Source organism: Nothoprocta perdicaria, unplaced genomic scaffold (genome assembly GCF_003342845.1).
Source record: "Nothoprocta perdicaria isolate Ctin4 unplaced genomic scaffold, notPer1 scaffold_306, whole genome shotgun sequence".
Taxonomy (NCBI): domain Eukaryota; kingdom Metazoa; phylum Chordata; class Aves; order Tinamiformes; family Tinamidae; genus Nothoprocta; species Nothoprocta perdicaria.
This window is the reverse complement of record NW_020455540.1, coordinates 556,129-571,031: the sequence shown is the minus strand read 5'-3', so window position 1 is coordinate 571,031 and position 14,903 is coordinate 556,129. Positions and strand designations below refer to the sequence as shown.

At 45.5% G+C, this 14,903-nt stretch overlaps 1 protein-coding gene across 1 annotated transcript in view; it reads left to right on the top strand.

Annotated features, from left to right (window-relative positions):
• Nucleotides 1-260: 260 nt before the first annotated feature.
• The window catches only part of ALPK2 (alpha kinase 2), a 22,614-nt gene continuing 7,971 nt past the window's right edge, over nucleotides 261-14,903 (top strand). The window contains exons 1-8 of the mRNA XM_026042519.1: nucleotides 261-454; nucleotides 1,467-1,614; nucleotides 3,504-3,631; nucleotides 3,737-3,772; nucleotides 6,896-7,170; nucleotides 7,292-7,380; nucleotides 11,067-11,284; nucleotides 14,433-14,481. Of these exons, the coding sequence (XP_025898304.1) occupies nucleotides 3,565-3,631; nucleotides 3,737-3,772; nucleotides 6,896-7,170; nucleotides 7,292-7,380; nucleotides 11,067-11,284; nucleotides 14,433-14,481 (734 nt within the window). The 5' untranslated portion in view covers nucleotides 261-454; nucleotides 1,467-1,614; nucleotides 3,504-3,564. The remainder of the gene's footprint in view (nucleotides 455-1,466; nucleotides 1,615-3,503; nucleotides 3,632-3,736; nucleotides 3,773-6,895; nucleotides 7,171-7,291; nucleotides 7,381-11,066; nucleotides 11,285-14,432; nucleotides 14,482-14,903) is intronic.

Here is a 14,903-nt window from a genome sequence, read left to right as displayed (position 1 = left end):
ACAGAAAAAGCAGAGGCGTCAGCGAGGGCAGCGGGTGGTTTAGGTAACTTGCCACCAGTTGCTTCAGGGGATGACCAGTGTTTCCAGGAGCACCCATCTCACAGCAGAGCTCAGCCCTGCTCCTTCGCAGTGACCGCGGACGACKCATTCCCAGGCAAAGCGGAAAGGCCGGGGAATCAAGGAGGGTCTAAGCCTCCYGCGACACCTCCGGCTGCTGCCGAGCTCGAGCCAGGCAGGTGCAGGCAGGACCCAGCCAACGGAGGGCACCCAGCTCCTGGCGCCAAGGAGAAGCTGCCGCCAGTGGCACTGCCCAAGAAACCGCGTCTGGAGCAGAGAGGAAACGTCAGCAAGAGTCCCAGCGGGGTGAGAAAGCCCGCGAGGAGTGAGGCAGGCCTCACCCATAGGGAAGAAAGGAAAGAGCAAAGGAAGCTGCTCTGCAAAAAGGACAGCAAAGGTAGGAGAAAATCTATTCCTGTTTCTGTTCCTTCCAGCCCTTTTGACTAGAGTGTTAAATTCCGCACTATTAACTAATTAATTATTTTCCAACACACTGCAAGCAAATGTGCATCAATCTAAATCTAATCCCGCTGTGGGTGACAAATGTGTTTGTGAACTTCTCCTACTTTCTGAAACAGAAGCTTCTCCTTCATTGATGGGTATGAGCCAATTTTCAGGAAGGTATAGCAAGTTATTACTGTGTAACTACACAGACCGTAGTAACTGCAGTCGAGGAGGATCATGTTTTTATGTTCCCACAGGCTTAAATTCCCAATTGCACTCCTGCACTGTGACTCCCCAGTTGTGTCTGAAGATATACGGCTGGTTTTGCATTCGTTTTCACCATTACCAGGCATCAATGATGCTGATGAAATTAGCAATATTAACCTCACATGAAAAACATGTTTGAAATGAGAATCAAGTTGCTAGCCGTAGTCTCTAGGAGGTTACCAACAGGTAAAGCAAAATGTGGAAAGCAGTAACACACCAGCTAAACAGATGTTTTTGTGGCTCCTGTGGATACGTCTCAAGACCTAAGGCCTTATTTTCACTTCTTCACATTAGGTTTTATGCTAATGCTGTCATTTTCTTAAAAAATATCATTGTGTCACTGTATAATATGCTCTGCCTTTGTGGTATCTTTAATACCAGCTGGTCTTTTAATCAGAGAAAACATATTCTGAGTAAGAAATGTTTTCATGTTGGTGCTTTTCCAGAGTAGATCTTCCATGAGGTCTCATTCCACGAATTCAAAATGCCTTTSTGTTGGGAATATTTCCATTGACCATGTTGGTCACTGGCTCATTTTTTTAAGACCTCCGTATTTTACAGTCTCAGTTTCAGTATCAGGAAGAATAGTATTGTCAGGTTCATATTATAAACACTTGTAAACCATCTTGGGACTCCTTCACAATGCCAAAATGGTATCGTTATCTTGTAGTCCTTAACTGTGGCTGTTTCATTTCAAGCTCCCAAACTGGTGAAGAAGATACAAGCAGAGTTATTCCCTGACTGCTCTGGGAACATTAAGCTGTGTTGCCAGTTTGGCGACATCCATGGCGACTCCACCATTACCTGGACCAAGGATTCCAAGTTACTTGCTCGACTGCAGAGAAGGTCAGTAGATGTTTCTGAAGGTAATTCTGATAAATTCTGAATAGCTGTTGGGAAAATACTGATTTTGCCAGTGGTACACTCTTGTACCTGTTAACTAAATTAATATGACTGGGGAAAAAAACAAAATAAACAGGGTAATTAAGAAGAATACTATCGCACAGCTCTTTCTTTAATATTGGGCATAGTTGGCATTCCATCACCCGTGGCTTCTTTCAGCCCATTCATAACCAGCCTGCTGCAGCTGTCAAGTACTGTGAAAGATCACGTGCAGTTTCACCCCCAGCAGCCAGGCCAAGCGATATAAACACATCTGGTTGGTACGGGAAAGGCTGTCCCTGTGGGAGAGGGGAGTGCCTGAGACCTACTAAAAGCAACTCGTGTGCGGTGGAGAGCCTGGCGTGGTCACTCCTCTGAACGTTATGTTCTCCTGCAAATAGAGCTTTAAGCTGATTGGACTAAAGGGAATTATAGTTAAAGAAAGTGAAATCACTCCTCAATCTGGCCATTAAACCCAATGGCAGTGCAGCTACAGGGGTGGAATATAAAAACTTCCTAAGCTCTTTCCTTAGAAGCTTACCTGAGCTCCAGTTTTATGAAACAAAAAATATTTTCTTCCATAGATGTCCACATTTTTAGCTCTTAAAATTTGTTTATAATATTTTAAAGCACAAGACTAATTTTATCCAAAAGAAAAGGAAATGATTTCTGTCAGAAAACACAATTCTTACAAAATTAAAAAGTTTTGTACGAACTATCTCATAAGATGATATGCACAATTCTGCTAGAATTAAAAGGTTTTCTAGGAAGCCAAATCTTAGGATGATATTTTCAATGGAGGAAATAAATTACTTATTCAGAATTCCTGTTTCATTTTGATTCTTATTGTTTTGACTACACTGATTTTGATGATAGTTTTATAATATCTGTCATAGAAGAATATATTTCTGCTGAGTAATTTTGCATTGTTTTATCATTCAAATTAAAACTTTCAATAATAACAATATGATAACAAAACATTAGAATTTTCCATTTGTGGAATTATTATAATAAATTTTAAAATGTTGAAATTAAAATGTGATAATTAAATATTAGAGAGATTCTTATTTGCATTTTTTACTTCAAAAATATTCAATGGAGTTCAGTGGAATTGTTCTAAATCTCACATCTGTCAAGATGAAACTCTAGCGCAGTAGGCTGGTGTCTACCCAAGCACCGTTTCTTCCTTTGGTGTATTCTAATGTGAGCATCTGAAACACAGAGCCTGGAGCCTGCGGCACAGCGTAACTCTGCTCTCAGCAGCTGGTGATTAGCGGAAATACATCTCTGAGTTGTTATAACCCATCAACACACAAAATCAGCCGTATTAAAACAGCTTTGAAAAATACACATTGGTTAATAATACAAATATTTGCTAGGAAATTACGTTTATGTTGGGTAAAATTAGTTGTTTACAGTGCCAAAGAGTCATGAAGCATCATGTTGGCCTGCTAATAGCAACAAAAGCATGCACACCTTCTCTCATTCTCTGCACAACAGCTTTTAGAGGCGGTAGCCAGGTCGTCATCGTCCCTGCAGGGAGGACACGGTTTGCTGTGGAATATGTAGACACCCAGTGTCGTGCATGTGAAGAGGTTCACAGGCCGAGAGGCCTTTCATGTGGGCGGTACATTTTTCTTTTAGGATGTAGCAGGAGCATCTGTTGTGCAACGGTTAATAGGCTGAATGCTTCTATTGAAGTGGGTGTATACCTTCTTACTCATATCACATTTAAATCAGTCTTTGCATTGATATGCAGAGGCCAGAAATTCCAGGGCCAGAAGGGGAAATATATGGAATAATCAGGAAGATATTTTAAAAGCACTAATGTGAAAAATTAACATCTCTTCCAGTGCCCAGGATGACTCTCCCATCTCTTTGGCAATAGCTAAAGCTAGTAGCAAAGACCAGGGAATGTATTATTGCTGTTTGAAGAATATTTATGGAAAGGTGACTGCTGAATTTAATCTGACTTCTGAAGGTAAAGCCTTGTTTATAATTTTAATACATAATGATAACAATGGCAGTTTTCTTTTCTTTTTTTTTTTTTTTACTATAACTTCTGTTTCTTTTTGTTTCCTTGTAGTTTTGGAACATCTCTCAAGTTTTCAGAATTTTGAGGGTGAGTACACATTTGCTTACATGTATGCTTAAATCTTTGTTCTTTTTGGTTTCCAAATGGTAGGAAGGATAGAAAAATATGACTAAAATGATTAGTGCTATTTTCACCAGATGTTTTGCAGCCTTCAGAACCTAAAGGACCAGATTCATTGACTGAGGTTTTCATTTGCTGTKGCAAACTATTTTCAAGTCTTCTTTTTAGCATACAGTTAAACTGGATTTATGGCTGCTCAGTGTTATCAAGGAGCTACTAAGCAGCTGCATTGTGTTGGCGAATTTGACCCAAGGTAGTTTATTTCTATTGCAAAGATGTGTGAGTAAGTTTGCTGTATCCAAGATGGTCCTAGTGATGGTCTGTTTCCTCTGGAGCAAGTGAGGAGCATTTCAGACATGGAGGCCTGAACACGCTAAATAAGGAAAGGGAACAGAGGCAGATACGAATCCTCATCCACTGCCGTTAGCTTTTGTCTTCCCTGAACCTGTCACTAGGTAGAGAACCCCGGGAGGCATCGTTAGTACCGAGACTGAGGCAAGGAAGGCACTCAGTACCTCAGCCGTGTCTGTGTCTACCGGCACTAACACACCCGTCCTGTTCAGCAGCGCACCCACATTTTCCCGGCTCAGCCTCCTCCTGCTGAGAAACCACTAGAAGCTCTTTGTGCTGCCCTTGAAGCTCCCTGGATGCCTCAGATCCATTTTCCATGGATGCAACCACTGGTTGCTCCAGAAGTAAGAAAATACTTTTTTAATACTTTTTTTTTCAAAGACAGTATCTCTGAAGTGAAATCTCTGCACTCACAAAGCTGGCACTGCCCTCGAATGCCCTGCATTTATTGCACTGTTTTTCACCCAGCCAGGTGCAGTAGAGGAGCATGTTTTAGCAGTTGCTGCATTTCCAGGCCATTCTGAAATCACAAATCTTTCTATGAGGTGCATTTATACTTTAAATAAATGATAAGCTTCAGGGGAGGAGAGCTACTTAAGAAATACCAAGTTTGTTTCAGATCTGGATTTGGATTTTTAACTTCTATAAATCATGGATATTCACCTCTGCATTACAGCTGCAGTATTTCATCACATTTTGTTTACAAGCATAGGCCTAATGATAGAAGTGCCTCAAAGACTGACTGGCTACCAGCATGGTGACCTTTTCACAGTTACCCCAAGGGAAGCTGTATGAACCCCTTAAAGCTGCCGAATCAGTGCTGTGCATTTCCTAGATATCCTTCCCTTTTGCGCTGAGCTTTACGGTGCCATCAAAGACAAAATTCCGTGCTCATAGCCGCAGGTTCCCCAGGTGAAATACTTGCTGTAGGACAGCTCAGTGTGTGCAGGGGCACGTGCTGCTAAAGCAGAGTGCGGGTGCCCGCTTGGGCTCCCGCCAGCTCCCTGCGCCAGCGCCTCAGACAGGGGACAGGGAACAGGGGACAGGGGACAGGGGGAGGCGCGCGTCCCGCCGAGACGCCCGCAGCGCGCCGGGCACACCCTGTCGGGGACTCCAACACCGGGCTTTGCAAGTCGTCTGCAGCACGACGGCTCGGAAGGAAGGGCCCGCGCCGAGGTGCAGGGCGCTTGCCCTGCTCTGAGCTCCTCTGCAGGCCCGCTCCGCATGCCGCGCGGCGCCGCAGCTGCAGAGAGGGCAGTGCACGTTGGTGTATCCCTTGGGAACACGCTGTACCAGCCAAGCGCTTCGCTCAGCCGGTGGATTTCTCTTTTTCTTCAAGAATAAAATGAAACATTTAGATCATCTTTAAAATAGACAGGACTTTGCATTTAGCAGCACTGTGTAACTTTTGATCAACAGAGAATTGTGGGTGGAAGTAAAGAGCGTTCTAATCGTAGCTTTTTACTTGAGCTGTTTGCTCTATGCTTCAAAGAGAGTCATTTATGTAGTCTAAACTGGAGATTACTATGAAAGGGAAGTGAAAAGAATTCATTATTGTGTGATGTACACCTTTACTGTTCCTGCTTATCTTTTCCTTTGAAGCTTGGAAGATGACTTCAGTGGAAGAAGATTTGAAATACAGTTAGAATTTTTTAGGTCATTTTTCTCTCAGCACTTAACTACTTCTTTTCATCCCTTTATTTTTGGTCCATTCATATTTCAGTGATAATTTGAAGTTGTGAAATCCATAATTTTACTTTATTTCAGCTGTGACAAACTTAGGCACACATGCTTATGTTAGTGATGCCTTAAAAATCCATGCGTAGGGATTACAAAAAGGTTGCAGTACAAAATTATCCAGAATTTAAAGATTCTTCAAATTTATGCAGTTGCTCTATGAATGAATTTGGCATGGTAATTTATAGAAATGTGATTCTGGTTGGAAATCACATACAAGATAAAAATCTTACTCTTCTACCTTTTCGAATGAATCTGTTCTTACGCTGGTGCTTGCCAGATTGCAGAGAGATAAACACTTTACCGTGCAGGTCTGCAGGTCTGAGGCTGCTCTGGCCAGTTCACTGGGGGACAGGTTCTCACTGCGCAGCGCTGGGTGAGGACCGGGGCTCAGCCGAGTGCCTCTGAAAGCACGTGTGGGCAGAGTGCCTCCCTGAAGGGCTTCCAAGCCAAAGCTAAAACAAGCTCTGGCGATATCAGCAGCGTCCGTCTGTCTTTGGGCTTTGCTGGAAAGCCAGGGTAACTGCAGAGCTTCCTGAAATTGCCTTGTGCAAGTTGGTCACAGAGCTGTGTTTCACTCCTAGATTCATATATGCATACACTGCTGCACATTAACTTTATTACTGCCTCTGTCTTCCCAAAAACACAATTGGAAAGCTCTCTATTCACTCAGTTGCTCACTAGCGCTCAGTCAAATTCACATTCATTTGAAGCTCCCGTTTCCAATTTCATTAACAGGTTTTAGAACAGCTTTTGTGACTCTTTCCTCTGATTTTGGCTATATTCTTGCTGTATGAACATGAGCTGCCCCATTTCTCCATGCTGACTTTAGACAATACAGACAAACAGCAATGTGGAATCCCAGCACTACCCTAACACAAGTGAAATTTGCACTTCCTGAAAGCCTGTTCATTAATCCTTAATGGAGAAATCACTTATCCTCCCATGTCCACCCCTTTGCCAGCAAAGCCTGGTGCAGAACAGAGTGGCCTTGTCTTTTAGGTCTGGAAGAAATCGAATTCATGCAGCTCATGTTTCGAGAGGATTCCATCAGCGAGAGCTACTTCGGCGGGAACCTGCGCGGCGCCATCGCCACGGAGGAGCTGCACTTCGGCGAGGGCATGCACCGCAAGGCCTTCCGCAGCAGGGTGCTGCGCGGCCTCGTGCCGCTCTTCAGCCCCGGCCACCCCTGCGTGCTCAAAGTGCACAGCGCCATCATGTACGGCACCAGGAGCAAGGACGACCTGGTTCAGAAGAACTACAAGCTGGCACTGCAGGTAGGGGCCCCTCTCCTCTCCAYGCACGAGCTGTGCGGAAGAGCTGTCTCCCCAGTGTTCCAACAGCCAATCTGTTAAATGTTCTGAGTGATATTCCATCGATGTCTCTGTTTGAATGTAGGAGTGCTATGTCCAAAATACGGCAAGAGAGTATGCGAAGATATATGCAGCAGAAGCTGAACCTTTGGAAGGCTTTGGGGAAGTACCAGAGTGAGTATATGTACACGCACACACATATATATATGTATATATCATCCTTGGCACACCTGCCCACTGACTGCTAGGAGTGATTTCTAGAGAAGAACACATCCATTTCTATTAGAAAAAGAGAAAAAGCAGTAAAGAGTAAGTAGCAGAGATGAAGGAGTAAAAGTGCTGATTTTGATATATGTTGTGAGTAAATTATTTATATTAACAAAGTAAGAGCAGATACTACCTAATAACAGCAGTAGATGTCAGGCCTTTCAATTTCCCATTAAAAAAATCTTGAGGGAAGTCATACTCCTTCTTAAGTCAGTATGAATCACTTCTTAGGCAAGTTTTCTAAGCAAGGAAGGCTTAAGTGAGAAAGCTTGGCTCTGGTTCTGGATTGTCCAAAAGATTGTTTTATTTTGTATCAGAGGTCTTCCATTTCTCACGTATGAGTACATCAGGCCAGTAGCTGAGTGTAGAGCCCCCGAGGCTGGGAAGTGACGCCTTGAGGGTTTGGTAAGAGATCTTTTCCAAAGGATTTGCTGTTCTGGTGTCAGGCTACTCTGCAGAGTTGAATTTGCAAAGGATGATTGAAATTCCACTTGCCTTGCTTCATGGATAAGACCTACATGCTTGACAGCAGACTAAATCTGCAGCTCCTCTGGATGACACAAGATCTTCTCAGCTGTGCTCTGTCGCTGTAAAAAGGTTAGAAGTAACTGTTCCCAGCAGCCTCCATAGAAAGTGCCAGTCACTTGTCCTGGGCATCCTCTCCACAGTTAAATATTTTAATGCCTTGACTCAGACTGCAAAAGGCTAAGCTTTTGCTAATCAAATACAGCATGTGCTTTTGTTTTCTGCACCAAATCTTCCCCTTGTTACTAAGTAGAAGAACATATATCCATGCCACTTGGTGGCAGCCATTTGACACAGCACCGTAGGGAAGAGGAAGGCTGGAGCGATTCTCTTAGGGTACGTTGTGTGCACTGGGCACACTCAGCATGGCTGCTCTGGTTTCTTCACAGCTCTTTGGTAAAGTTGGCAGTTTGGTGACACAGGGTTTGCAAGAGAAAAAAGGCAGTAGCAAAAAAGGAGTTTTCACACAAGAATTCTCAGGGGTACTATATTCCCAGAACTGTATTTCACAGGATTTCTCAGTGGGAGCTTTGTAATTATGCAGTAAAACGTGGGCAAAAAAATTGAGGCTGTGCTGCTTCTACAGCTGATGCTTATAAAGATTTTCCAAGTAAGTCATGTCAGCAGCACTTAAAATTCAACCTCCAGAATGTTTCCTTAAAGAAACCTTCTCAGGATTGGAAATAGTGGCAGAGATGTGGTGAATTATTTTAGGTAACTATTTTTGGAAGTCAGGCTTCCTTCTGGAAAGATGTTGCGTATGGCAAGTTTTCTGTTTGAGAGGTCTCTGTGCGGACAGGATATGACCTCTAGTTTTGAGGGTCGAGCGAGAGCACACGCGTGGCAAGGGCAGGAGGCTGCTGTGCCGAGCAGGCGCCGAGGAGGCTGCAGACCTCGTTGCTTTGTCCTAAGCAGGGAAAGGGGCTGGTGTGTGTAGGCATGGCTTGCTTGTTGGGGTGCATAGGCATGGCTTGCTTGCTGGGGTGCATAGGCATGGCTTATTTGCCGGGGTTTGTAGGCATGGCATGCTTACCGGCACACATAGGCATGGCTTGCTTGGCTTCTGAGTTTCAACTCTTCAAGGCAGAATTCCTTTCTTCTATCCACTCCTTGCCAGAGCAAAATTATATTTAAAAGAAGGTATATTCTTTGCAATATTTTGTAAGGGAAATGGAGAGCCTTTCCTGAGCAAGAGAAAGGCTGTCCGTGTTTTCAAGTGCTAATTTTAAGGCTGCAGCCCTAGGCTATCCGCTCATTTTTGGCTATACGTAAAAGATAGGGAAAGAAGAGCACTGTGCTCCAATACTCAGTGTCATGGCAGCTAGACATTTATGAAGGGGGAAGAGACCCAGGAAGATTCTGTGGTCTTAGAGCTGCTGTTGGATTTCCACTGGGGAGCACCACTGACACCTTTATTAACCCATGGTCCCTGTTTTTCCTGTGAGTGCTCATACGGGCAATACAAAGCTTTGTCTGATGATGGAACTGTGGCTTTAGTGATGCTGGTAGAGCTAAGGTGATACCATCTTTTGAATGGGCAGGTTACTTTAGTAGCAGACATGTACTGAGACGTGCACTGGTTGCTAGTTAGAAAAGCTCTGCTGGTCTCATGGCCTTTCGGACCAGCATTAACAGTGTCTGCTGGGGCCACGGTGGTGAAATACTGCAGCCATGACCAGGCTGATGATGACTGTAAAGCTCCTCTGTGGAAGAGGACTGGACCTGTTGGGGTCATACATACATACATACATACATACATACACCTCTGCTCATCCACGGGGGCCGTTTGCAGATCTCCTTTCTCTGGAGTCAGTCTGTCCCTGGCACCAACTGTGCCCCTCCGCTGGCAGTGCTGCTGGAAGGGAGAAGGCTGTTTGCAGGAAGGAAGGAGCTAGGAACCTGTTTCCTGTGGCAATGGTGGCAGGCACTTCTTCGTTGGTTCTGAGGCAGTTCCAGGGTTTTTTGTGAGCTAGCTGGTAAAATACGACGTTGGTCTGTGACAAAGCCCAGGTGGCAGCCGACTTTCCAAATGACATTATCTCAGAGCAGCATTTAATTCTGCCCTCGTGTATGCTGATGTCACTTCTCTGCTTTCATTATTATGTGTAGGGTTTTACTTTTGGAGATTTATCCTGCAGTATGAGTGCTGCCCGGTGCGTTACTGCAACGTAAGTATGAGGAGGAGGAGGCTGCCCCAAGGGAGCAACCTGGAGGCAACACGGAGCCCGTGTTACCTGTTACCCTGTTACCTGTGGGACAGGTGCTCCCTTCCAGGCTGTTGATATGCACGTCATATTCTGGGAACTCTAAGCAAAACCCACAGTTTTTTTGACTTTGGATACCCATTTTTTTTGGGATACCCATTTTTTTGCATGGTGCATCTTTACTCATAAACAGGCCTAGCCTAGATTCCTAGAAAACTTTCCAAGTCTTTCTGGATAGACTAACTCAATTTCTAAGTGAATAAAACAGGTAAATTTTGTCCAATTTGCAGTTACCTGAAAGATTCATTCAGAATTAATTGAAGTCTTCTAACCTGGATACAAAATTTGACAAAGTTCAAGAATCTTCAGATTCTAGATCTTCCCTTAACCAGTTGGTTGTAAGAATCCTTGTGATCTCTTCAGAGGCCTTTTTGTTTCCTCTTCCATACTTACAACTACAAAGTAGTTGTTTTGTATTTTCAGGAAAATCCTGCATTTAGACCTGTCTTATACAAAGCGTTTTCTGCAGTGGATAACATTTGCAGGGGCCTAAAACCTCTCAAAGACTGACTCATATATGAGCCTAACTCAGTGGTTAAAACTGTAAGCAATTAATATTGAAAAATGAGTGGCTTGTATTGAGCATGGACGTTTACATTTGACTAAATAATATAAATAAATAAGACGTAAACCAGAAGGTAATTATATTCTGGAGCTATCCAGAAGATCAGCTACTGGGTGGCTCCCAGCTTGGATTAGACTTTGTAGCTGGGCAGTCACTGAGCTCGCTGGCCAAACTGTCTCTCTTGCTTCTTTGTTGACAGAGCTCAGTGGGGTTTAGGAGTTTTTCTCCCTTGATTTCAGGATCATTCCTATTTTTCTTGTTCATCGCCCTGCAAATAACATCCCCTATGCCACGGTGGAGGAGGAGCTGGTGGGAGAATTTGTGAAGTACTCCGTCAAGGATGGCAAGGAGATCAATTTCTTGCGCAGAGACTCAGAGGCTGGCCAGAAGTGCTGCACCTTCCAGCACTGGCTGTACGAGAGGACCAACGGGGGCTTGCTCGTCACAGACCTGCAAGGTGGGTTGTGTGAGGGGAGCAACAATGTTCCTGCTGTGGGACGGGCGGGAAGCGCCGGGCTCAGCGCTGCCAGAGGCTCCTTCCATAGCCCCCCTTCTCTCAGCCTTTGGCCGCGCTGCGTGGGCACCTTCCACAGCGCCGTGTTGGGAAGGGTCTTCCCCGCTGGAAGCTGATGCCCTGGCACCGCTGGTAGCGCCAGCAGACTCTGCAGGCAGGAGTGGCCCCGCTGTGCCCCAGCTGTGTGCAGAGGCAGGGACACGGTGTCTGCGGGCTCACGCTGCCCCCAGGCGCGGTCTGCTCTTGGGGAGCCTGGCTGCTGCTTCACGGAGCRCTGGGCACCGCCGCTGCTCTGCCCTTCCGCTGCTTTTACATCCCTCCTGAGGGGTTCCCCGTCTGGGTGGCTGGTCGCTGTGTGCCCCTCACCTGGAGGCTCAGGTTCCTCTGTGCCTGGCCTCCCGCCCGGCATTGTCCATGTGGGCGCTCCTGTAGGAATTTGGGAGCCTTCCAGAGAGCAGCCCGCAGCGAAGGGCTGGGTCATCACTGCACATTGCAGCCTGCGCTGTGCAGTTTGAACAGGGCGTCTATTTAGATGCCCAAATGTGAACCCAAGTGCCTCCAGGAATCAAAATAATTTTTTGTGCAGAAAACATAGCACTCCAGGGGTGCAAAAGAACTGAGCATTCAGCGCATGGAAATCTCCAGGCTCCATCCTCTCCATTTGTGAATGCGCTAAGTGCCTTTGCTGCCAACACAAGTGGTACAACCTGACTCTGACTGGACATTGCCAACAGCTCTAGGAGTCACACAGTGAAATGCCACCAAGCCTGTTGTATTCTTAATATCTCTAAATGGGGCATCAGCAACACATTTAGCCACTGCAGGAAGATAAATTTTACCTACAGTGGATTGATCTACAGATTTAGGACCACATTCAGCTCTCAGGTTGAGACCCTGAATTTTTTTTCAAGTTAGTTCTTCGTGTACTTACTCTGTTTTGCTTCTGGTAAGCATAAACAGCTTCTTTTTAGCAACTCTAATGATTTCAGCATTTTTTGGAGCACTTCCTTGCCTCTGCAGCTCCACCAGAGGCCCTTTTCCTCCTTCTCATTTCCTGCTACCTTCCTGTGGGCAGATGAAACCCGCAGGTCTCAGCTGGGTCAGTCCTGTGGCCAAAAGAGGAACCTTCTTACATAGAAGGGCCGCATCTGAGATGTGTTTAGTGCCCTCTATTGCAAAGAGGGTTACCAAAAGAAGCGCTGTAGCCTGCCCCGAGGGTTGTCCGCGTGCGCCTCGTGCTGCAGAGGTGGCCGTGCTGCTCGTGGTTCCCTCCGTGTCCCCGTGGCTGTGTTGGCCGTTGGGCAGCAAGGGGCTGCGAGCAGCGCTGCAGGCTGGGCCCGCTGGAAACGAGACGGTCCCGCAAGAGGCACCTGCAGCGGCTGCCGCAGCAGGACACGGGCGAGAGGAGCCCGACAGGGTGGGTGGGTGTCGTGGAAGCCCCCCCTCCAGACCAAAAACAAACCCACAGAAATCAAACTTCAAGCCATTGCAGTGCCAGAGGAACTGCAGACAAGTTATTGACAAGTTATGTTTTATTTTCATTGAAATCTTTTTCAGTTTCATTAAGCACAGAGGTTTCCTCTTTGAAAGTGCCTTTGGCAAAGTGAATGGTGAAACAACGCAAATACAGATTTTTAAACGATCAGTGTGTGCTCTTTCTATCCAGCATCCCATGCAGGTCAGAATAGAAGGTAGGAGAGAGCGTTAGGATTTATTCTTCTCTAATCTCTTAAAAGTGCACTGTGTTTATTTGGTGTACACATTACCCTAGTGAATAGAAAGAAATTAATTAATTGCCCACAGTGGCAGCCAAGGCAAGCCTTTTTTGGCCCGTACTGTAGCACAAGGCTTAAATGCTGCAGCAGAGGGAGGAAATCCTCGCTTGGCTGGTGTTCTTATAAAAAAAAAAGAAAGAAAAAAAAAAGGGAGGAGAGATTGAAAATTAAAAAAAAAATCAAAAAAATCTTATGCTTTTGACAGGCGAACTGTTCTTCCACGATGTCCCCTTAGTAAGGGAATGACTGGCTAATCCTGGCTACTGAAAAAGCCTAATTTTTTAAATAAAAGAAGGGCAGAGCAAAGCCCGTCCCGCGTGCCCTGGTGCTGCCGCGCTGCTGCGGGCGCTGCGCTGCGCGAGCCGGGCCCAGCYGCACAGCCTGCCAGGCGCCATCAGGATGGGCGCGCACAGCCTGCGCCCAGGCCTCTGTGGGAAGAGGGATCCTTGGAACCAGCCCGCGCCCTTGGCCGTGAGAGGCCAGGAGCGTTAGCAACAAAGCACCTAGAGCAGAGCCCTGCATTGAATTGGAGGGAGGACGAAAGGACAAGCGCCAGCGCAATGGGGCACAGCGCGGGCTTGGCCGCTTCACCTCGGCTGTTGGACACGCACACACGTACCTCCTGCAGCACCCTCGAGCAGCTCTCCTGCAGCCTCCTCCAGATTTCGTAGGGTGTTGTCAAAGAAACATGGTCCATAGAGACCCTTGTTTTTTTCTGTATAGAAAAAAAACTACAGACTGTTGGACTGACTTCTGCCATTAAAACAAATGTGTAAAGAGGCAGGTTAAAGAAAACAAAAGTGTTTGGGAACACCAAATGGAGAATGTTTTCAAATGCTCCCCCAGAAGAGTAGATCGAAAGTTGATTGATCAGGCTGATTTGCAAAGCAGATTTTTGCTATATATTGGTCAAAATTTTAAAGCAGATAAAACCATGAAACTCGTTACTAACCATAAATAACTGTACCCATCTCATGGCATATACAAAGATTATGGAGGTTCTCTTAAAATGCAGTCATCAGTAAGCATCTCCCCACCAGGACTGTCCACCAGAGAGGACAAATTTTGCTCTGTTTATCATCTTGCTCTGTAACTTAGTGTTATGAGACTGATTTCTGGAAATTGTTAGTGATACAGAGCACAAATGTCCCATTTTTAATTGAGATACATTAAAATATTCTGTGAAAATGGTGACAAAATGAAAACCATGAATCTGTAAGTATTCTAATATCTCTACCTATGTCTTTTTTAAATGTGAAGACATTCTTGCGAGTGCTCATGTAATGCAAGCTCTCTCTTTCCTTGATGCCTTGTAGGTGTAGGAATGAAGCTGACTGACGTTGGCATAGCAACATTGACCAAGGGGTGAGTGACAAATTATTTCTCAACGCCATGGCTTTGCTTCACGCCTCAGGCTCTTCGCAGTGTAAATACGCAGGGGGAGGGTGCACTGGAAGTCTATTTTGGCTTAGTGGTGGAAAAAAGTCTTCATCTGATGTCATTTAATTTCTTTTTATTCCTATTTATGGAAGGGAAACACGTTCATTTAATTCTAGAAGGAAGGGGATATACTATGGATTTTGTTTTGCTTTTGCTTTTTGCCTCCCTTAGCATAGGTTTATGCAAAGGGCCTCTCGAGTGAAAATGGGTTGCAGGTGACTGACAAGGCCTGTTGCTTGGTGGGGCATCACCTCGGGGAGAAGGGGCTGCAGCAGGACACAGGCTGCAGCAGCAGGATACAGGTTGCTTGGTGGTGCATTAGCTCAGGGAGATGGGGCTGCAGCAGG